Genomic DNA, 23,727 nt, shown 5'->3' on the forward strand with positions numbered 1-23,727 from the left:
AAACCTTTAAACTCAGAGACACAAATAGTTTGAATTTAAAGAATGGGCACAAGGTCCTGAGTTCAATCCCCGGCACTGCACACACACACACACACACACACACACACACACACACACACACAGAATGAGAAGAGGTAAGTTGTGAAACAAATCAGAGTAGCAAGTTGATAACACTCCAAACAGATTTGAAGCCAAGGAATATTTCTAGAGACAAGAAAAACTATTTCACTCTAAAAAAGGTTTCATTACAATAGAGGGGTCAATATATCAGGAAAATATAAAAATTAAGTATATAAGGACCTAATATAGATCCTTAAAATATAAAACAGAAACAAACAAAACTAAAAAAAAATCCTGACAATACATTTGTGGTTCGAGATTACAATAACTACCTCTCAGTAGTGACAGAATTTAAAAGAAAAACAATGAGTACTATATAGAGGAAACACTGACATCATCAACCAACCTGATCCTATCATTCATTTCAAATATTCAACCTCCGAAGATCAGAATATACATTCTTTTCAAGCATACATGAATCACTTTCCAGAATAGATTATATCTTTCCAGGACAGATTACATGTTAATTGAGGGTTTAGCAATTTTTCTGAATATACAAAGCAGTACACATTTAAGCTCAGGGGCCATATTTCTGACAACTACTCAAATCTGCCATTTCAATGAAAAAAAGCATAGACCATGTGTAATGTAATGACCAGGGCTATGTTCCAGTAAGACTTTTATTTAATAAAGCGGGAGGCTTGCCTATATTTGCCATAATTTGCTAAACCATAAGACAAGCCCCAATATTTTAAAAGGATTGGAAAGTATATTCTTCAACAACAGAAACAGAAATCAACAAGAAAAAGGTATTCTGGGAAATCTCCAAATATCTGGAAATTAACATACTTCTTCAAGAACCCATGAGTCAAAGAGAGAAACTAAATTTGAAACATCTTGAATTATGTGACAATGAAAACACAACATATTAAATATAGAGTATAGCAAAAGCAGTAATTACAGTAACATATTTAATGGTTATATTAGGAAAGTAGAAATAGATTTAAAAAATGCAAAGTAGAAAAAAATCATAAAGACCAAGGAATCCTTGCAATAGAAAACAAAAATCAATGAACCCAAAAGTTGTATAAATTAGCCAGTCAGAGTAACCAAAAGATACAAATTAGCAATACCAGAAAGAGACATCACTACAGACTGCAAAAATTATAATGATAAGACTATTATGAAGAACTTCTGCAATATATTAGACCATTCAGATGAAACAAGCTTCAAAAACAGATACACATTACCAAATTACTCATGAAGACAAAAATCAGACCAGAACTGTGTCATTTCAAAATTGAATTAGCAATTAAAAATCTCCATAGGTCCACTGGTGAATTCAATGTTGAAGAAACAAAAACCAATCCTATAAAAACTTTTTCAGAAAATAGGAGAAAACATTACCCTAACTCATTTTAGGAGCCTGTTATAATTCTGATACTAAAGCCAAAGACATTACAAGAAAACAAAACTGAAGACCAATATTCCTCATAAATATATAAGCATTATATATACTTAACAAAATATAGGCAATATAAATCCAGCAATATGTAAAATGGAGTTTATTTTATAAGTACAAAATTGTTTTAACATCTGAAAATAAATCAAGACAGTGACTGCCTACTGGGGTTAATTTTCAACCATAGGGAACATTAGGCAACATGTAGAGACATTTTGGCTGTCATAACTAGAGGAAAAAATCAGTGTGCAACTGGCTGGCATCTACTGTTAGGAGCCTAAACATCCTACTTTTCCTAAATATCCTACTATACCCAAGGCATAAGAAATAATAAAGTATTACATGACTCAAAATATTAGCTGAGGTTGAAAAACTATGAGTTAATATAAAATAGGACAAAACTATGTGATCACCTCAAAAGACACAGAAAAGACACTTGATAAAAATCTTACAACCATGCATTTTAAAAACTCTCAAACCTAAAACTGAAGAACACTGTTATGACAATGTACATCTATCAAAAACCTACAGCTATAGAATATTTCATAATAAAAGTCTGAAAGTTTTCTGTTTAAAATCAGAACAAGTAAAGAATATCCATTCTTATTTCTAATCAAAACTGTATTTAGAGGTCCTAGTCAGTACAATTAGGCAAGGAAAAAAAATTACTGTAAAGGTATACATATTGGAAAGGCAGCAATAAACACCTCCCCTCTTTCTGCAGATAACATGATCTTATATGTATTAAATCCTAGAAGATAAAACAAATTTAACACGTTTGTCAAAGTCACAGGACACATAATACATAAAAATCTATAGTACATCCCAATTTTAAAATGTACTATCAAACTATAATAATCAAGACAGTGTGACAGTGAGGTTAAGCACATTCACCTAGATCAATGAAAGAGTCTAGCTATAAATTCATAATTATGCTTTCCCCCGAGATTGGGACAAAACAAGGTTGTCTTCTCTCACCATTCCCAATAATGGTACTGGCAGTCTTAGTAAATGCATTCAGACAAGAACAGGAAATAAAAGGGATACAGATTGGAATAAAGTTGACACTTCTTCACAGATGGTGATCTACACAGAAAATCTCAAAGAATCAAAAAGCTACTGGAACTGCTAAGTGATTACAGGTAACACTGTAGGATACAAGGTTAGTTCACAAACATCAATTTTATATCCATATACCAGAAATGAACAACAGGAATGTAAAATTAAAAACAAATACCATTTTGAGCACAGTACATATTAGCACACCCAAAAAAAATGAAATAATTAGGGATAATTCTAGCAGAATATGTATAAACTACCAAACTCCAATGAAAGAAATCAAAGATCTAAATAAATAGTCAGTCCATGTTTACAACAGGAAGACTTACTATTGTGAAATATGTTTTGCTTAAAAAAAACAAAAACAAAAACAAAAACAAAAAAAAACCCAAAATTGAACCGAAATTTTACATGGAAAGGCGAAAGAACTGAAGAACCAACACAATATTGAATAACGAGAACATCATAGAATTGATACTACTTGACTTATAATACTACAGTAATCAAGACAGCATTATATTGGGAAAAGACAAACAAATCAAAGGAACAGTATATAGCCCAGAAATAGATCCACATGAATATAAATTAATCCTTAACAACAACAAAAAAAGGATCAAAAAAAAAATTCTATAAAGGATAATATTTTTCAAAAATGGTGCTGAAATAACTAGATATCCATATAAAAAAGAAATAAATCTAGACAGACTTATACCTTTCACAAAAAACAACTCAAAATGGATTACATATATAAATGTAAAACACAAAATTATAAAATTTATAGAAAACAAAAAAATCTGGATACACTTGGGTTTGGTGATGAATTCTGTTTTTCTTAAACATATAATATTAAATGTACAACCTATGATTAAATTTCCAAGTTTGAGAAGAATCTAACTTGGAATAAAAGGCAAAAACTAGCTGTAACCTGAACATAGCATAAAACATTCCAATGCCATTTACAAATAGTTTGCCTTCTTTGTAATGGGCACACCCAGAAGAAATTTTAAGTGAATCCAGATGATTGTCCTAAACAGAACTTTTTTTTTTAAAAGAATTTTTTAAATGAATTGGGTTTAGGGTATTGTTGAACAATAAACTTGACATAATCATTATCCATAAATTCTGAGGTCCTCTGGTCTCAGAACAAGTTAATACTTCTTAATAGCCTTAAAAGAAATACATATTTAAGACATATTTGAAGGATAAAGTTCAATTCTATTACCTAGGTAAGAGACAAGTACCGAGGATCCACACCAAAAAAGGTCATATGCATATGACCATTAAATAAGTTCTTAAATGGAGTGAAGAGAACATTTCTATTATCACAGAAAGTTCTAATGGAAAGCACTGCTCTAGACCTATAATCACAGGCCCTTCTCCTATTTTGGCTCTGCTGAATTGTTTTTGTGCTTAGAATGCATGAAGCTGCAAGAAGGAATGCTACTGTCACTCCAACAATGAAGAAAAAAATCATGGCTAATCTACAAAACATTAAAAGTTTATCAGAGAACTAAAAAGTAACAAGGCAAATAATTAAGCAAATGTTCAAACATCCTAATTGTGGATTCTAGATACAGGTGTTTCCTTCCATTCATAAGCTCCTTCCTATGGAACCACAATGGGTTGTCATGAGGAAGATTTAGGGTAGGTTAGAAACTCAATCCCCTTGGTGACAATGTCAGTTACAGGGGACATTAGAAAACATTTGAACTTAGGGATAGGGTTGTAGTTTAGTGGTAGAGCTATGCTCATACTTAGTATGTATAATCCCCTGCCCCTTTTCCATCCCCAAACCCCCAGAGTAAGAAAGGAAAAAAGACTGAACTAAAGAAAATTAATGAAAACACTGAATAGAAAAAATTTTAAAGTTTCCACAGAAAAACTTGTACATAAATGTGTATTTGTTCAAAATAAAGAAAAATGTGGTTCACAAAAGTTTATAGCAGCATTGTTTGTAACAGACAATAGGCAGAAATAACCCACATTTCCCAACTGAAAAATAAATGTCATGTGATAATTCACACTATGAAACATTACGAACCATAAATAGAAATGAAGTATTGATATATGATACAAAATAGATCAATCTTCAAAATGCCAGTAAGTGAAAGAAGCCAGATATGAAGTGCCACATATTATATATTTCCACCTACATAGAGGCAAATTCATAGAGGCAAAAAGTCTATTACTTATTCCTAGGCGGTGAGGGGAATGTAGCAATGAGAAATGAACAATAGGAGGCACTGGTGCGCCTCTTGCTGTGATGAAAATGTTCTGTAATTTAATACTGGTAATAATGATGCAAATATATGCAAGGGAAATACACTAAAAGTCACTGAACTTTACACTTTAATCGGTAATTTTTATGATATACAAATTATTTAAAAATTATTTTAAAAAACCTGTGAGGTGCAAAGGGAAATTCATAACATTAAATGATTATATTAGAAGAGAAGATGTCAAATTACTAATCTAGTGATTTAGAAAAATTAAAACAAAAACTAAAATAAATCAAAGAAGAGCTAAATAAATAGAAAAAGATACCCCATTCATGGATGAGGAAATACCAAGAAAACAATTCTCTCCAAACTGATCTACAGAATCAATTCCCTACAAAATCAAATCCCAGAAGGCTTTTATTAGAAGTTAATAATGCAATTCTAAAATTTATACAAAGCAAAGAATTAAGGGCCAAAATAATTCTGAAGAAGAATAAAGTTGGATTATTTACGCAACCTGATTCCAAGAGCTTCTATAAACTGATCAATACAACGGGGTATACTGTTATAAGAAGAGAAATGTACAAATCAATAGAAGTCTCCAAATAGATTCATAGGTACAGCCAATTGATAGTCAAGAAGTTACCAAGGTGGGTAATCCAGTGAAGAAAGGTTAGCCTTTTTTATCACATAATATCTTAGCAACTGGATTTCCAAATTCAAAGACCTCAAACCCTTATCTTTTTTAAAAAAAAAAAATTGATTCTTTTTAGTTAACGTGACAGCAGACTCCATTTTGATATAACTATAAAAGCATGGAAGACATCTCATTCTAATTAGGACCCCCATCCCTGTGGATGCTGACAGTGAGATTCAATGTGGTGTATTCATGTATATCTAGGAAAATGATGTCAGATTCATTCCACTGTCTTCCCTTTTACTGTCCCTCTTCCCTTCCCTTCATTCCCCTTTGTCTAAGCCACTGAACTTCTATTCTTCCCCTACCCTCTCTTATTGTGGGTTAGCTTTGACATATCAGCAAAAATATCTGACCTTTGGTATTGGGGGATTGTCTTATTTCACTTAGCAGATAATCTCCAAATTCACCCACTTACTGGCAAATGTCATAAAGTGATTCTTTTTAATGTATCAGTAATACTCCACTGTGTATATAAACCACATTTTCTTTATCCTTTTATCTGTTGAAGGGCACCTAGGTTGGTTCCAATCATAACTTGTGCTGCTATAAACAATGATGTGGCTGTGTCACTGTAGTATGTTGATTTTAAGTCCTTTGTGTATATGCCGAGGAGTGGAATAACTGAATCAAATGACAGTTCCACTCCAGGTTTCCCAAGGAATCTCCATAATGTTTCCAGAGTGGTTGCACCAATTTGAAGTCCCACTAGCAATGTATGAGTGTACCTTTTCCCCACATCCTCACCAAAATTTATTGCTACTTGTATTCTTGAAAATTGCCATTCTGACTGGAATGAGAAGAAATCTCAGTGGAGTTTTAATTGGCATTTCTCTAACTGCTAGAGACATTGAACATTTTTTAATATATTATTAACCATTTGTATTTCCTCTTTTGAGAAGCATCTGTTTAGCTCCTTTGCCCATTTATTGATTGGGTTGTTTGTTTTTTAGGTGTTAAGTTTTTTGAGTTGTTTATCCAGGATATTAATGCTCTGAGGAGTAAATAGCAAAGATTTTCTACCATTCTGTTGGCTCTCTCTTCACACTTGATTGTTTCCTTTGCTGTGAAGAAACTTTTTAGTTTGATGCCCTCCCATTTATTGAATTAATGACACTATCTTTTCTCCTATGTATGTTTTTGGTACCTTTGTCTAGTATGAGGTAACTGTATTTATGTGGATTTGCCTCTGTATTCTATTCTGTTCCATTGGTCTTGTTGCCTGTTTTGGTGCCAATACCATGCTGTTTTTGTTACTGTAGTTTAACTTAAGGTCTGGTATTGTGATGCCTACTGCTTTGCTTTTCTAGCTATACATTGTTTTGGCTATTCTGGACTTTTTATTTTTCCAAATGAATCTCATGGCTGCTTTTTCTATTTCTATGAAGAACATCATTGGAATGAGGATGGGAACTGCATTAAATCCGTATATCACTTTTGGTAGTATGGCCATCTTGACAATATTAATTCTGCCTATATAAGAACATGGGAGATCTTTCCATCTTCTAAGTTCTTCCTCAATTTCTTTCTTTAGTGTTCTGTAGTTTTCATTGTAGAGATCCTTTGCCTCTTTTATTAGACTGATTCCCAAGTTTTGTTTTGTTTTCTGAGTCTAGTGTAAATGGAATGGTTTTCCTAATTTCCCTTTCAGCTGATTAGTCATTGGAGTATAGGAACGCAAATGATGTTATTTTTGTATGTCTGTTACTTTGCTGAATTCATTAATGAGTTCTAGAAGTTTTCTGGCGGAAATTTTTGTGTCTTCTAAGTAGAGAATCATGTTATTGGCAAACATAGTTTGAGCTCTTCTTTTTCTATTCACATCCTTTTAATATCTTTATTTTGCCTAACTGCTCTGGCTAGAGTTTCAAGGACTGTTTTCATTTTGAGAAAAAACATTTTTTGAGACAGAGTGGCACTAGGTTGCTCAGAGCCTTGCTAAATTCCTGAGGCTGGTCTTAGATCCTTCTCCCTCAGCCTCCTGAGTAATTGGGATTATAGGCCTGCATCACAGTGCTCAGCAGATTATATGAATTTCATCTCAATTTGGAAAATTTTTAAAAATATGGAAAGGTAGTTCAGGACACGACTTTAATGGTTCTGACACATATGTTAAAAGAAAATAAATCATACATGCCATTTTTATGTTTCTCAAGAGCATAACTGTTTTAAAAAATGTGCCCAAATGTTAATGATAGTTATCTCTGGAGAATTTTTTTCTTCTTATTTTTCTATTGTTTAAAATTTCCCACAAATAGGGCATTTTATTTTTTTTAAATTTACTACATAATACATGAAACATAAATAGAGAGTACTGAAGCAGTTATCAGCCTCGCTATCTAGATTTTCAAATTAAAATACTGTATTTGTTTCAGATTATTCTGTTAAAAAAAGAGTTTTAACTGATATAAGTTAAAGCTCCTTTAATTCTGCTTCCTCAATCAACTAACCAGATTCAGGAAAAATTCATATAATGAAAGTAGTGTATATGAAGGATACATACCATATTTTGTACTTTCATTATAAACAGGTAGAAACAAAGACAGTATGGTTTGTGTTGTTTAAAATTTACATAAAAGATTTATCATGCCTATTCTGCAACTTATTTTTCCACTTGGCATTATATTATCAAGATCCATCTATATTTAGATGGATTATTTTTATAATTAAAAATTATGCTTATTAAATGGCTTTAAACAGATTTTGAATTTAAAATTTTTCCCAGCTGTACACAATAAATGAGAAGAGTTTTTAAAAACATTTTTTGATGAATATAGTGGCACTGGCAACATCCTACAGATTACTATCATCTTTAACTCCATTGGTGCTTTTTTTTCTTCTCCTTTAAAACTCAAGATCAAGAGACTGTCTCTATTGATCATATTGCAACATTCTCTTCTGGAATTTCAGGCCAGAGCAAAAATATCTACTAGCCAAGTGATTTTAATCAACATTAAATCACTATTAAAGAGGAAAACAAACAAACAAAAATTCCACCATGCTGCCACTCCCCTAGCTACCTTAAAACATTCTTATTAAAAAAGTACTGACACACAAAGCTTTTGGGCAATTTCCATCACTGAAAAAGTAGGATGCATTAAGTTAAAGTTAAAATAATAAATCAATTAAAAGCTCTGAGTTGAACCCAATAATAAGTAGTACCGTAATCTATGCAGAAAAAATTAACTAAATTTAAATAATTTGTCAATAGCAAAATAAACACTGCTAATTTCTGAAACAGAATTTAAAATTTCAAGCCAAATCATTTTCTTTTTCTATTTCAGAACTTTCTCCCCTGAAACAAAAACAAACTTCACATGTTGTTTTGTGATAGCCCCTGTTTTGGAACTATGACTTATAAATAAAGAGTAACTATTATCATCACCTCTGAATTAATAACAGAATTGTTAGGAAACATGTAAAAATTTATATATATACACATTAATCTAGTTATGTATAAAAAGAAAAAAGCCTGACATTTTAAATTGTTAACTATTATTAAATTTACTAAGAATAGTAATAGCGATCTCTGTATGCAACAATTGGTAAAAGACAAAATGTACAATCTAAGGCATTTTAGCAGAAAGATCATGGGCTTTAATGGTAGCAAATCATTAAGTGTTACTTACCCACAAGTAGTATGTGAACTGAAGTGCAAAAATAGCAATGCCTTCATTATCAAAGGATCCGGCTACTGACCGAGATATATAACCTGGTACAATAGCAATAAAACAAGCAGCTAAAAGTCCTGCTCCTTGGTTCCAAAGTTCTCTGGTAAGCAGGAAAGTAGATATAGATGTAAGGCCGCTAAAAGTTGGTGCAAGGAATACACATACATCTCTTATGTGAACTGTTATGTTCAATGTATTTAAAATCCAATGGATAAGGCCAGCTGTTATCATCAGCCCTGGATAAACCTAGGAAGAAAAAATAATGGAAAATGTAATTACATATAAAAATGAGGTGGATGAAAATGTTAACATTAGTTCTCTTCTTTATAATATTACATATTGCTTATGTAAGTTTGAGAATGTCAAAAGATTGCCCTTTTTATATAGTTCAAAATAAAATCTTTTTTGATTAGATACAAAGAACAAGTTAATATATGAAAGAAGACAAAAGAATATGAAACAATGATTAAAATTAAAAATGTTTAACAGTTAAACCATAGGTGACTTTAATGATTCTACTAATTCTTTTTCTCACTCCTAAAATAGTCTCAGTTTAACCTACACTCAAGATTGAGATGTTAACACACTTCAATTTTGTTCATACCATATGCATGTAAGAAAAGAAAAGGGAGACAAAGCAAAGAAAAGTTGTACATAAACATGTTTAGTTAGTATTTATAAATAAGTCTTCCCTCTTTTTAAGCTAAAGATTTGGAAAGCAAACAACTCCAGCTAAGAAAAGAAAGACCAGTTGGTGAATTCAAAGATAATTTTTTGAGACTTCTGAAAGGTTTCAAGATTTTACATCACTTAAAGTATTTAGGGATGGAAGGGAAATAATATATAAGAAATGGTCAGTTAACAGTTAAAATCACCTTCATATAAAAGAGAAATATAAAACATTAAGATGATTCAAACAATAGTAAATAGGGTTTTATTTCTTAGCTTTCCCTCAGTGATTAAAATGTGCGTTTACATCTGCATCCTCAGCTAAATTCCAAGACTCCTTTTCCCTCCATATCTAAAATTACCAAGATAAAATTATAAATTCCATATTCTGACTATACTATTTGAAACTGCAATTCCCTCTTCTCTTCAACTTACTCCCTTGCTTTTTCTCCTTAACACTCGTCATCATTTGACATACGATTAAGTGTTCACTCTCACAATAATATAAGTTCCAGAATAGCAAGAATTTTCCCCACAGTTGTGAGAAAAATAGCACAAAGTGGATACTCAATAACTAATTAATGCATGGATGAAGAAAGGGACTCAAGGAAGGAAGAAAAAAGTAGTAATTTATCATCATTCTTACAAAATAGAAATTGTCTTTTATTTCACATTAAACACTAGGTCCCACTGTATGATTTTGTCAGCAATCATGTAAGAAAATGGAAATGAATTTGAAAATACTTCTCTAGGTAAGTTAATATGTCAACGTAATATGGCAGACTGAGTTGACATGTAACAGCTTAAAATACATAAAAGTACTGAATGAAAGGACCAAAACCAAAGAAACAAAATCCTAACAACAAAAAAGCATATTCAAATTCAAAAAACTAGACAATTCTCCAGAGACCAAAAATAAAAATGAAATTCGAAGTAGGTACTAAATGTCATGGTAGCCCACAAAACGAAGGAAAGGAGGAGAAAAAAAAAATCCCAAAAAACCCAGACTAGGAACTAGAGGTCAGTGGGTTTTCACCCAACACAGGGATCAGGTCCAGCATAAAGTCAGGTCCTGTTTATGAAACATAACTAAACAAATTCTACTCATCCAACAAGGGAAGCAGTAAGGAACTTTGCCTTCCTTCCACAGATCTGAGTAGGAACTAAGTCCTAAAGGAGAAATAAGAAACTCATTGAGATGTGTGCATGCGGGTTCCAAATTTACAACATTATGTGTAAGAAATCTCCAGTTGAGAAATAACCTCTAAAAACTGTTCTAAAACCAGTGATGAAACCCCTAACAATCCAAAGTCAAAGATTAATACAGGGCTGGTCCCAAATCCCAGGACTCCTAAAGTGTAAGTACAAACATGTCTCCATTGAGGATAAATTCAAGATAAAAAGTTACAACATGGAAGGGAACAAATGATAGTCATCAATCAGGCATATAAGATTAGAACCAAAGAACCACAGGTAATAGACACTGACCATCGCCACTACCATTTCATACCTCTCTAATTCACAATGGAGACTATCATAATTACTTTAATGTGCCTTCATGTCTATTTACATCAGGATAAGACGCTCCAAACTAGCACACCTTACTAAAATGGAAAACATGTTCTTCCTAAATACAGAGAGAACATATACAAAGTGTGAATATATTCTAGGCCACAAATCAATTTTTCAATTTAAAAGATTCAAATTGTATACAATTTGTGTATAGCAACAAAACATTTGAAATACCAAGAAAGATAACTGTGAAATCCCTTTATGTTTGGAAGTTAAACATAATCTGAAAAAGAAAATTAGAATGATAATGAAAATACAAAAAAATCAAAACTTATGGAAGTAATACAGTCACAGTGATTAATGTAAAAAGTATAGCTTTAATAACAAAGTCTGAAAATTACTTAGCAAATCACCTCAAAAAAACTCAGGAAAATGGAAGAAAAAAACAAGTTATTAAAACAGAAAACAAACATGTAACAGATAATCAACAAAGTTTCTTCAAATTAAGAAAAAAACTTAAAGAAGTTGACAAACTGGTGAAACTGATCAAGGAAAAAAAGGAAAATCAAGATTTCTTCAATAACTGCCTTGTCTTTCACCTTCTCTTCAAAATTCTTATACCCAAAACTCTTAAATGATATTAACCAAGTTGCTACAAAATAGAGTAAAACACAATCTGAACTTGAGATACGCTATGAAAGTAGATTCCCATGTAGCCTCCACCATTTAGAAAGAGTGGCCATTGTAAAATAATCCCAAAACAAAAACAGGTTAGGGGAAATTTTATCAAGAAAAGAATCTATGGAAATACTGAATAATCGGTCACAGAAAATGTTGTAAATTATACCAAGTTTTCAAGAAACTCTTTCCCCTTAGCAATTAACAATTTACTCAAGTAACTACAAATTAACAAAATAACTGCTAGTATACTTACAGTACCACCTACTATTCTTCCTAGTGGATACCACGCTCTTTCATCAAACCAATTTAAAAATTCATAGAACCCATGAGATGCAAGATGATGTGTTGATCGATAGTTAAACCTGAGAGAAAAAAGAAAAAAAAGTTATAAAATCAATTAACAGAAAGGAATAGTTCATTAAATTCTGTAGCTACACAAATATTTTTACAGTATTTTTTCTTCAACTCAAATAATAAAATTACCTGAAAAATAAAGAAATATGCTGATATCTCTAATATTACTAAAAGCACCCCTCCCCCATACACCAAAAAAGAAACTATGTCTACAGAACTATTAATGCTCAAATTAGTACTTGGTCATTGCTTGACCCAGGACAGAGGGTTATAATTTGAGTGAAAAAGTAGTAAGTCCACAGAATTCATTTTATGATTAAGGAAGTCCATGACTCAAAAGACTAAAAACCTAAATTGAGGGGAACCTCAAGGAGGGGAACTGACCAGCGAGACCTCCCCACTGGGTGAGTCTTCCCTGCCGGGTGAGGTTTCCCCACAAGGACGGTAAAACCAGAGACACAGGCCCAAAGAGGCCTTGCCTTAGCCTGCAGCCTAGTACCCCTTTGGATGACCATTGGTCAACAAGTGGAGGCACCTCTACCCACTAGCAGGGAATATACCCCACCTGAAGGCCACCACTCCTAGAGGGGCAGCTTCCTTGTAGAGCACTGCACTATCAATTTCCTCCAAGACTTCAGCCTACTGAAGGCTAAGAGGGGATATATATAGAAATCTTCAGGGACATTGTAAGCCAATAGAGGAAATCTGCAATATCTCTGCGGTCCAATGATACCTGAACAATATGAGGAAAGAAAATGCCGCAAACAAATCTAGATGTTACATCAATAAAACTCAATGACAGCATGGCAGAAGAAATGACAGAAAGGACTTCAGAATGTACATAATTCAAATGATCAGGGAAGCAAACGATGAGATGAAAGAGCAAATGCAGGCATTGAGTGATCGCACCAATCGACAGTTAAAAGAGCAAATACAGGAAGCAAAAGATCAATTCAATAAAGAGTTAGAGATATTGAAAAAACACCAACAGAAATCCTTGACATGAAGGAAACAATAAACCAAATTAAGAACTCCATAGAAAGCATATCCAGTAGGATAGAACACCTGGAAGACAGAACCTCAGACATCGAAGACAAAATATTTAACCTTGAAAACAAAGTTGAACAAACAGAGAAGATGGTAAGAAATCATGAACAGAATCTACAAGAACTATGGGATATCATGAAAAGGCCAAATTTAAGAATTATTGGGATTGAGGAAGGCTTAGAGAAACAAACCAAAGGGATGAACAATCTATTCAATGAAATAATATCAGAAAATTTCCCAAATCTGAAGAATGAAATGGAAAATCAAGTTCAAGAGGCTTATAGGACTCCAAATACACAAAATTACAACAGACGCACACCAAGGCACATTATAATGAAAATGCCTAACATACAAAATAAAGACAGAATTTTAAAGGCTGTGAGAGAAAAGAACCAAATTACATTCAGGGGGAAACCAATACGCATATCAGCAGATTTTTCAATCCAGACCCTAAAAGCTAGAAGGGCCTGGAACAACATTTTTCAAGCCCTGAAAGAAAATGGATGCCAACCAAGAATCTTATACCCAGCAAAACTTACCTTCAAATTTGACGATGAAATAAGATCCTTCCATGATAAACAAAAGCTAAAAGAATTTACAAAAAGAAAGCCAGCATTACAGAACATTGTCAGCAAAATATTCCATGAGGAAGAGATGAAAAACAACGATGCAAATCAGCAAAGGGAGGAACTATCCTAAAGGAATTGTCAAATAAAGGAGAAACCAAGTCATGTAAAAAAAAAATAAGCCAAATGACCAGGAATGCAAATCATATCACAATAATAACCCTGAATGTTAATGGCCTGAATTCATCAATCAAAAGTCATAGACTGGCAGATTGGATTAAAAAGAAAGATCCAACAATATGTTGCCTGCAAGAGACTCACCTCATAGAAAAAGATACCCATAGACTAAAGGTGAAAGGATGGGGAAAAACATACCATGCACATGGACTCAGCAAAAAAGCTGGGGTATCCATCCTCATTTCAGATAATGTGGACTTCAAGCCAAAGTTATTCAGAAGGGATAAAGAAGGTCATTTCATACTGTTTAAGGGAAGCATAAATCAGCAAGATATAACAATCATAAACATCTATGCCCCAAACAGTGGCTCATCCATGTATGTCAAACAAATCCTTCTCAATTTCAGAAACCAAATAGACCATAACACAATAATTCTAGGTGATTTTTGACACACCTCTCTCACCACTGGACAGATCTTCCAGACAAAAATTGAACAAAGAAACCATAGATCTCAATAACACAATCAATAATTTAGACTTAACGGACATTTATAGAATATACCATCCAACCAAGAGCGAATACACTTTCTTCTCAGCAGCACATGGATCCTTCTCTAAAATAGACCATATATTATGCCACAAAGCTAATGTTAGCAAATACAAGAAGATAGAGACACTACCTTGTATTCTATCAGATCATAATGGATTGAAGTTAGAAATAAATGAAACAGTAAAACACAGAAACTACTCCAACATCTGGAGATTAAACAATATGCTATTATATGATGAATGGATAACAGAAGATATTAGGAAGGAAATTAAAAAGTTCTTAGAGGTAAATGAGAACAAAGAAACATCATATCAAAATCTTTGGGACACTATGAAAGCAGTACTTAGAGGAAAATTTATTTCATGGAGCGCATTTAATAAAACAAGTAAAACTCAAATTCAGAATGAACAAGGAAATATCACAACAGACACGATTGAAATACAAAACATAATTAGAAGCTATTTTGAAAATCTATATTCCAACAAAATAGAAAATTTCAAAGACATCAACAGGTTTCTAGAGACATATGAATTGCCTAAACTGAACGAGGAGGACATACACAATTTAAATAGACCAATTTCAAGTACTGAAATAGAAGTCATCAAAAGCCTACCAACAAAGAAAAGTTCGGGACCAGATGGGTTCTCAGCCAAGTCCTACAAAACCTTTAAAGAAGAGCTTATTCCAATACTTTTCAAAGTATTCCATGAAATAGAAGAGGAGGGAACCCTCCCAAACTCATTCTATGAAGCCAATATCACACTGATACCTAAACCAGACAGAGACTCATCAAGGAAAGAAAATTTCAGACCAATATCCTTAATGAACATCGATGCAAAAATTCTCAATAAAATTTTAGCAAATCGCATACAAAAACATATTAAAAAGATAGTGCACCATGATCAAGTGGGTTTCATCCCAGGGATGCAAGGTTGGTTCAACATCAGGAAATCAATAAACGTAATTCACCATATCAATAGACTTAAAGTCAAGAATCACATGATTATTTCAAAAGATGCAGAAAAAGCATTTGATAAAATACAGCATCCCTTCATGCTCAAAACACTAGAAAAAATAGGGATAGTGGGAACTTTCCTTAACATTGTAAAGGCCATTTATGCTAAGCCCATGGCTAATATCATTCTAAATGGTGAAAAACTGAAAGCATTCCCCCTAAAAACTGGAACAAGGCAGGGATGCCCTCTTTCACCACTTCTATTCAACATCGTTCTTGAGACTCTAGCCAGAGCAATTAGACAAACCAAAGAAATTAAAGGGATACGAATTGGAAAAGAAGAACTCACACTATCCCTGTTCGCTGATGACATGATTATCTATTTAGAGGAACCTGGAAATTCCACCAGAAAACTCTTAGAACTCATAAGTGAATTCAGTAAAGTAGCAGGTTACAAGATCAATGCTCATAAATCCAACGCATTTTTATACATAAGTGATGAATCTTCAGAAAGAGAAATTAGGAAAACTACCCCATTCACAATAACCTCAAAAAAAATAAAATACTTGGGAATCAATCTCACAAAAGAGGTGAAAGACCTCTACAATGAGAACTATACAACACTAAAGAAAGAAATTAAAGAACACCTTAGAAGATGGAAAGATCTTCCATGTTCTTGGATAGGAAGAATTAATATTGTCAAAATGGCCATCCTACCTAAAGTGCTATACAAATTCAATGCAATTCCAATTAAAATCCCAATGACATACCTTACAGAAATAGAGCAAGCAATTATGAAATTCATCTGGAAGAATAAGAAACCCAGAATAGCTAAAGCAATCCTTAGCAGGAAGAGTGAAACAGGGGGTATTGCAATACCAGATCTTCAACTCTACTACAAAGCAATAGTAACAAAAACGGCATGGTATTGGTACCAAAATAGAAAGGTAGATCAATGGTACAGAATAGAGGACACGGACACAAACCCAAATAAATACAATTTTCTCATACTAGACAAAGGGGCCAAAAATATGCAATGGAGAAAAGATAGCCTCTTCAACAAATGGTGCTTGGATAATTGGAAATCCATATGCAACAGAATGAAACTAAACCCATATCTCTCACTGTGCACGAAACTAAACTCAAAATGGATTAAGGACCTCGGAATTAGACCAGAGACCCTGCAGATTATAGAAGAAAAAGTAGGTCCAGATCTTCAACATGTCAGCGTAGGACCAGACTTCCTCAACAGGACTCCCATAGCACAAAAAATAAAAGCAAGAATGAATAACTGGGATAGATTCAAACTAAAAAGCTTTCTCTCAGCAAAGGAAACTATCAGCAATGCGAAGAAAGAGCCTACAGAGTGGGAGAAAATCTCTGCCAATCATACTTCAGATAGAGCACTAATCTCCAGAATCTATAAAGAACTCAAAAAACTCCACACCAAGAATACAAATAACCCAGTCAAAAAATGAGCTAAGGAAATGAACAGACACTTCACAGAAGAAGATGTACAAGCAATCAACAGATATATGAAAAAATGTTCAACATCTCTAGTAATAAGAGAAATGCAAATCAAAACCACCCTAAGATTCCATCTCACCCCAATTAGAATGGCGATTATCAAGAATACGAGCAACAACAGGTGTTGGCGAGGATGTGGGGAGAAAGGTACACTCATACATTGCTGGTGGGGCTGCAAATTAGTGCAGCCACTCTGGAAAGCAGTGTGGAGATTCCTTAGAAAATTTGGAATGGAACCACCATTTGACCCAGCTATCCCACTCCATGGCCTATACCCAAAGGACTTAAAATCAGCATACTACAGAGATACAGCCACATCAATGTTCATAGCTGCTCAATTCACAATAGCCAGACTGGAACCAACCTAGATGTCCTTTAACTGATGAATGGATAAAGAAACTGTGGTATATATATACAATGGAATATTACTCAGCCATAAAGAATGATAAAATTATGGCATCTGCAGGCAAATGGATGAAATTGGAGAATATCATGCTAAGTGAGATAAGCCAATCTCAAAAAGCCAAAGGACAAATGATATCGCTAATAAGTGGATGATGACTCATAATGGGGGGAGGGAAGGGTTACTGTTAGGGTTAGAGTTAAGGTTAGGGAGGGGTGCAAGTATGGAGGAAGGAAGCACTGTATAGAGGGAAAAGAGGGGTGGGAGCGGTCGGGGGAAGGGAAAAAATAACAGAATGAATCAAACAACATTACTCTGTAAATTTATGATTACACAAATGGTATGTCTTTACGCCATGTACAAACAGAGAAACAACATGTATCCAATTTGTTTACAATAAAAAAATAAATTAAAAAATACAAAATAAAAAATAAAAAAATTTAAAAAAGAACTAAAAAAAAAAGACTAAAAACCACTGACAGAAGATAGCATCAAAATGAAATAAGCAGTACGTGACATAAATGCCAAGTATCTTCAACATTAAAAACTGAAGAAAAACTACAACAGTACTAAGCAAATAAGAATAAACAAACACTGTAAAACATGAATATGTATGGCCTTAAAAATAAATTATGTGTAGACAAGAGGTAGAACAATGCTGGATACACAAAATACGCAAGAAATCCTCAAACCCCAAATAAGTTTGATACATCCTTCCCAGCAGCAAATCCTAACTCTCCACAACAATCACTAGATAGATGCCAATTTTGTAGTACTTTTAGATAAACTTATGAAATACTAAGAAGTGCACACCATAAAATCAAACATTTGAGAAAGTAAGCACTATGAGAACTAAGGAACAAAATCAGCAGATATCATAGGTAATAGAAGAAAATCGCTAGAGTAGCCTGAGATAAAAGTATAACTTGGAGGTTAAAAGCCCAGGTTCTAGAATCACAGTGCCCGCTGAGTATGAACCTCAACTTGCTGTGACTCCAGTTGAACAAGTTACTTATGCTCCCTGTGCTCTAGCTTCTTCATCTGTAAAACAGGGATAATAACACCTCTATCATAAGGTAGCTATGATGAGTAAACAATAAACAATATAGTAAACAATTTGAAGTACTTGGAAGGTACTGTTACTAGAATTAGACTTATGATAAAAGATTCACTTAAAATTGTGAATGGCAGTTGTTAAGATAAACAAAATCAAAGCTAGGTTAAATAGTACAATGGACAAAAGAATGAATTATAACAGAAATTACACAACCAAAATGCTAAGGATAAAGAACAATTTAAAATCATTTATTCAGAGAAAAGGTGATTTTCCATAAAGGAATCACAAAATCAGATTAATACTATATTTCTCATTAGAACTACTGGATGCTGTAAGATAATGGAGTAATATATATTTGAAATTTCTGAAAGAATTTTAAAAATCAGAATTTTAAATAACATAATAACTTTTAATCAGTAACATGAATAGATAGGATAATGCTAGGATTGTTACCTCCCACCCAAACAAGTATTTACGTAAGGTGAATTTAGAAAGGGAAATTTAAGCTACTTTGTTTCTGAACAAAAATTTTATTTTGCTTATAAAGACAAGGCCATGGAAAGGCTGTACAGCAAAAAGGAGATGGAAAATGATCTATCCAGCACCACAGAAGTGACATTTTTTCTCAAGGAAAAAAAGACCCACAAAAAAGCAGACCTAACCTTTGTCGTATGCATAAGAGTACAGTCTAAATTTATAAGGAATTCCCAAGCCACAAAATTATCATTTATCAACAACACCTAAACAACACCTAACTCCAACACCTAAAGAACATTCCAAACATCTATGAAGAGACCAAGATGAGATCATAACAAGGAAGATCTACAGAAGGAAGAGATTCACCATAGGAAAATAAGTACAAACAGAAAGAGTAAACCTTCAAAACTTGTGAAAAGTATTTTAATGAATAAGGCCTAGGATTAACAGCAGGAATGGAGGTTTTAAATTCTCAACCTAATTTTTCATTTGAAAAAACTTACTCCAAGGGGTGATTAATAACATGTTTTAAATACCAGGAACTGTGTGATTCCAATTTCAAAGCTTTCCTGAGAAGTATTTTTCACTTTCCATTTTACATAAGTCTCTCTCTTACTGAATCACTCTCTTCCTTTGACTTTAATGACTATAGTAGTCTTCTGATTTTTACACACCACATCTCTAGTTCCCTTCTCTGCTTTCTGTACAGGGAGCCTTCTCTACCTGAGATTTTCTCAATAACTCACTCTAAAATCTCTGCCCAAGAGACATAAGTCATACCTAGGCCTTTAGCTCCTGATTTAACATTTCCCCCACCTACGTCTTTCTTCTCATATTTAAACTAGCATTATCTAAGTGCTTATGTGTTTCTTCTTGAATGTTACAAAGGCATCTCAAACTCAACTTCCAACTAATCTATCAGACAGTTCTCATACACCTCCAATACAAATACACATACTATGTCTATGTTATGTTTGCTATTGCCTAACTTGAAGAATAAACAAATCTAGGAGTTGTCTTTCAAAGTTCCTTCTCTTTCACATCCTATAAACAAATCCTAACAAGGTTGTCACTTTACTTCCTAAATATTTATTAAATCTGTCCACTATTTTTCTACTGTTACTAGGACTTCAATCCAAGCTACTATCTTTTAATGAAACTACTGAAATAGCTTCTACTTGGTCACCTTCAATTTTCTAAGTCCCCAATCTGTGTACCATGCCACAAGAAGGAAGATGCTTTCAAAATGCAAATGTGAGCATAATTTGACTTTAATTTGAACTACACAAAGCCGACCTAGCTCTTAAAGAGAAAAAAAAAAACTCCATTTCTTAACATAACAGTTGAAACCGCACATGGTCTAGCTCATACATAACTCTACAATCTCATCTCCTAACAATCTACTACTCTACTTTCCATACATCCATCTTTCAGTCCTCCAGAATCACCTCATCACCTCCCGCCACAGAATCTTTAGACTGAATCCCCTGTGCCCGCATCAGTATTGTCACTCTTTTAGCCTGGTTAATTCATCCTTTATACTCCAGCACATTTCTTGAGGACCCTGTACCTAACAGAAAAGGTTCAGTGAACTTTTCCTCCTAGTACCTGCCACAGACACCACTTTCACATTTGTTTAGTTAATAACTCTATGGAGGCACCACTGAGTCTCCCAACACCTAGCACAACACCTAGTTCAAACCTCTTGCTGAATGAATAACTGACTCCATAAATGTTTTTCAATGGAGATGAGATCCAATTACTTACCCAGATGCTAACATTAAATAGGTCCCAAAGTTAAAGAACCAACTGAACCATGTACTTCTTGAGATCCAAGCCTACAGGCAGAATTAAAAAGTTAACTGACCCATTATGGTTCTATTAAAAACCTAGCTAGAATAGCTAAAAGCAAAATAGAAATGGAAGTAGAATGTGATCAGTCCTAGTTGATCTTTATGATCAAGTCACTACTTGTATGCATTTTTTAAGGCTCCCACAACTCCCTTACATACCCACGCTCTTTGATTTTCAGATAACTTCTTCCTGTCTGAATTGCCTCTATTCCTTCTATACTATTTTCTGACCCAGTTTTCTACTGACCTCTATAAAAGTTCTTTTCAAAGGCCTCACGTCTTTCCCATCATATCCTGGAAATTAAATAACAAGACTGTAAAGGGCAACACACTCTTATTTCACTTTGCTTTTTCAGTTAGTAGTGGTCCCTATTTTCTTTTTGAACCTACAACTTAGTACCCTAAACTCATGCCCCCTCTGTACACAACACTCAACTGATCAGTTGCCCTGAATGACAACTAACTACCTGCCTATGGCGATAAATAAAACTCATCCAAGATTCTTGTTTAGTAATCTCTCACAAACACTTAGGATTATGAAGTTTCTTAATTTTGCCAACAATGGTGACTGCTGATATCTCATTGTAGTTTTGATTTGCATTTCCATGATGCATCCTGAAATATATTTAGTGACTATAAAATTTCTGCCTGAGTGAAGTGTGATCAGCAGTACTTTGCACATTTTTCTATTTGGTTGATTTAAATACTTTTTTTGTATCTTGAGTACTATTCTTTTGTCAGGTTTGTTTGTTTGTGGTACTGGAGACTGAACCCAGGAAAGCTCTACCACTGTGCTACGACCTAGTACTCGCTATTTTGAGACAGGGTCTAAGTTGCAGAGACTAGCCTCAAACTTGCAGTCATCCAGCCTCAGCCTCCACAATAACTAAGGCTGGTTTCTTTTGTCAAGTTGTGTAAGTTGTAAACTTCTCTCATTCTAGGACTTCTCATTTTCACTCTTAATGGTATTTAAGGAACAGAAATTCTTGATATAAGTCTAAACATCACTTTTTATCATAGAGATAGTACTTTTCTTGGGGGAAAAAACGCTTTATTACTCTAAGATCATTAGGATATTCAATTTTGATCTCCACTGGACAATTTATAGTTAAAACTTACCTACTTCAGTTTTTAATATACTTGAGATCGATTATTATATGTGGTGACAAATAGGGATTCAGTTTTAATCTCTTACTTCCTTATAACTGCTACATCATTTATTGAAATAACTGTTTTCTCCATCTTTCTATAGTTCCACCTCTATTATATACTAAGGGTTTACTAATGCCTGCATCAGCTTCTGGATTCTATATTCCATCGAAGTGTTATTTATCTCCGTCCTTGCAACGATATTATGCTATTTTTATTATACAATTTTAAATTAAATCTTGACATCTGGTAGAACATTTTTATTTGGTGCTTTTGGTTTTGTCCCTTCCTATTTCCAGAGAAATTTTTAAATAAGTTCCATCAGTTCCACCCAAAGTACTTCACAGGATCTTTTACTGAAATTTCGCTTACTCTACAAATCAATTTAAGGAGAATTAACACCTTCATAATGTAGACCCATCCAACCCATGAATACAGATTATCTCTTTACCTATTTAGGTCAGATTATCTCTTTTTTAAGGTTATGTTTCTCCAGAAGTATATAAATTTGTTAAGACGTCTTGAACATCTCTTAGAATTAATCCCACCTTTAATGCTACCTTAATTTATTTTTTTTTAAATTTGTTTGACATGTTGACAGGCATCTGTTGATTCTTTTACATTGATTCTGTTACCAGAAACCTTGCATGCTTATTAATTCTAGTAATTTATCACCAGGTTATTTTAAATTTGAAAATTAATAAATACCCATGTGTCTTAAGAGATTTCTCAAAGACTATTTCACAAAACTTCATTTTTAATGCCCTATTTAGAAGAGGTAGTATTTCACCTATCACTTTATCCCTTTGACATCCCTTATAACTGCCATTTTTTCAATTACAAATATGTATGTATATTTATGTATACATGTGCATTTAAATAATTATACAAATACAAATAAACATGAATTTTGTTCTAAGTAAAACTTAAAGATAAACAACACAAAATTCCAAAATGAAATAAGCTCCTGGATACTTTTAAAAGGGTATTATCTTTATTTTCAAATAAAATCTTCATGAACTCAAAAGAAAATACAAATTAAGTTCAAACTTAAATTTGTACAAAATTTGATGGTACAAAAGTTCTCCCAAGGGTTAAATGATATTCTTCAATTAAATGATATGGAAGTTTGTTTGGGGTCTAATAAAAAATTCTGGTTCAAGATCAAGTGACTTCATAATTACCTATATTCTTCATCATGTTTATAACTATTAAACTGGAAGTCCCCAAAACTAGATTTATAACACAATACAAATCTGTTATAGATTGTTGTTTCTACTGAAAGCATAGTTTTTATTTTTTATGCAAATTTCCAGGATACCTCAGTTGTAACACAAACAAATATGAGAGACATTTGGATTGTCTATACAACTACTCTTTTCTACAGAAAATAATGAAAAACAATGTATTTTTCAATCACACCCTCTTTTAAGCAAATTTTAGCATGGTCTTTTTCTTAGTTCTTTGTTCTGCCTACTTAAAACCCGCCACAGTCATGTATTTTATTCTCCCTATTTCATGCAATCATCTGGAGTTTGTAATTATTCTTAAAGATGCTTTCTCTAATATTTTATTCTACCCA

At 33.2% G+C, this 23,727-nt stretch overlaps 1 protein-coding gene across 2 annotated transcripts in view; it reads right to left on the reverse strand.

Moving 5' to 3' along the window:
• The window catches only part of STT3B (STT3 oligosaccharyltransferase complex catalytic subunit B), a 108,688-nt gene that overhangs the window by 45,538 nt on the left and 39,423 nt on the right, over positions 1-23,727 (reverse strand). For both annotated transcript variants that reach the window (XM_079113980.1, XM_079113981.1), the window contains exons 2-3: positions 12,284-12,392; positions 9,127-9,414 (exon numbers count right to left, since the gene is read on the reverse strand). In XM_079113980.1, the coding sequence (XP_078970106.1) occupies positions 9,127-9,414; positions 12,284-12,392 (397 nt within the window). The remainder of the gene's footprint in view (positions 1-9,126; positions 9,415-12,283; positions 12,393-23,727) is intronic.

The sequence above is a fragment of the Sciurus vulgaris genome (genome assembly GCF_902686455.1).
Source record: "Sciurus vulgaris genome assembly, chromosome: 16".
Classification (NCBI taxonomy): Eukaryota; Metazoa; Chordata; class Mammalia; order Rodentia; family Sciuridae; genus Sciurus; species Sciurus vulgaris.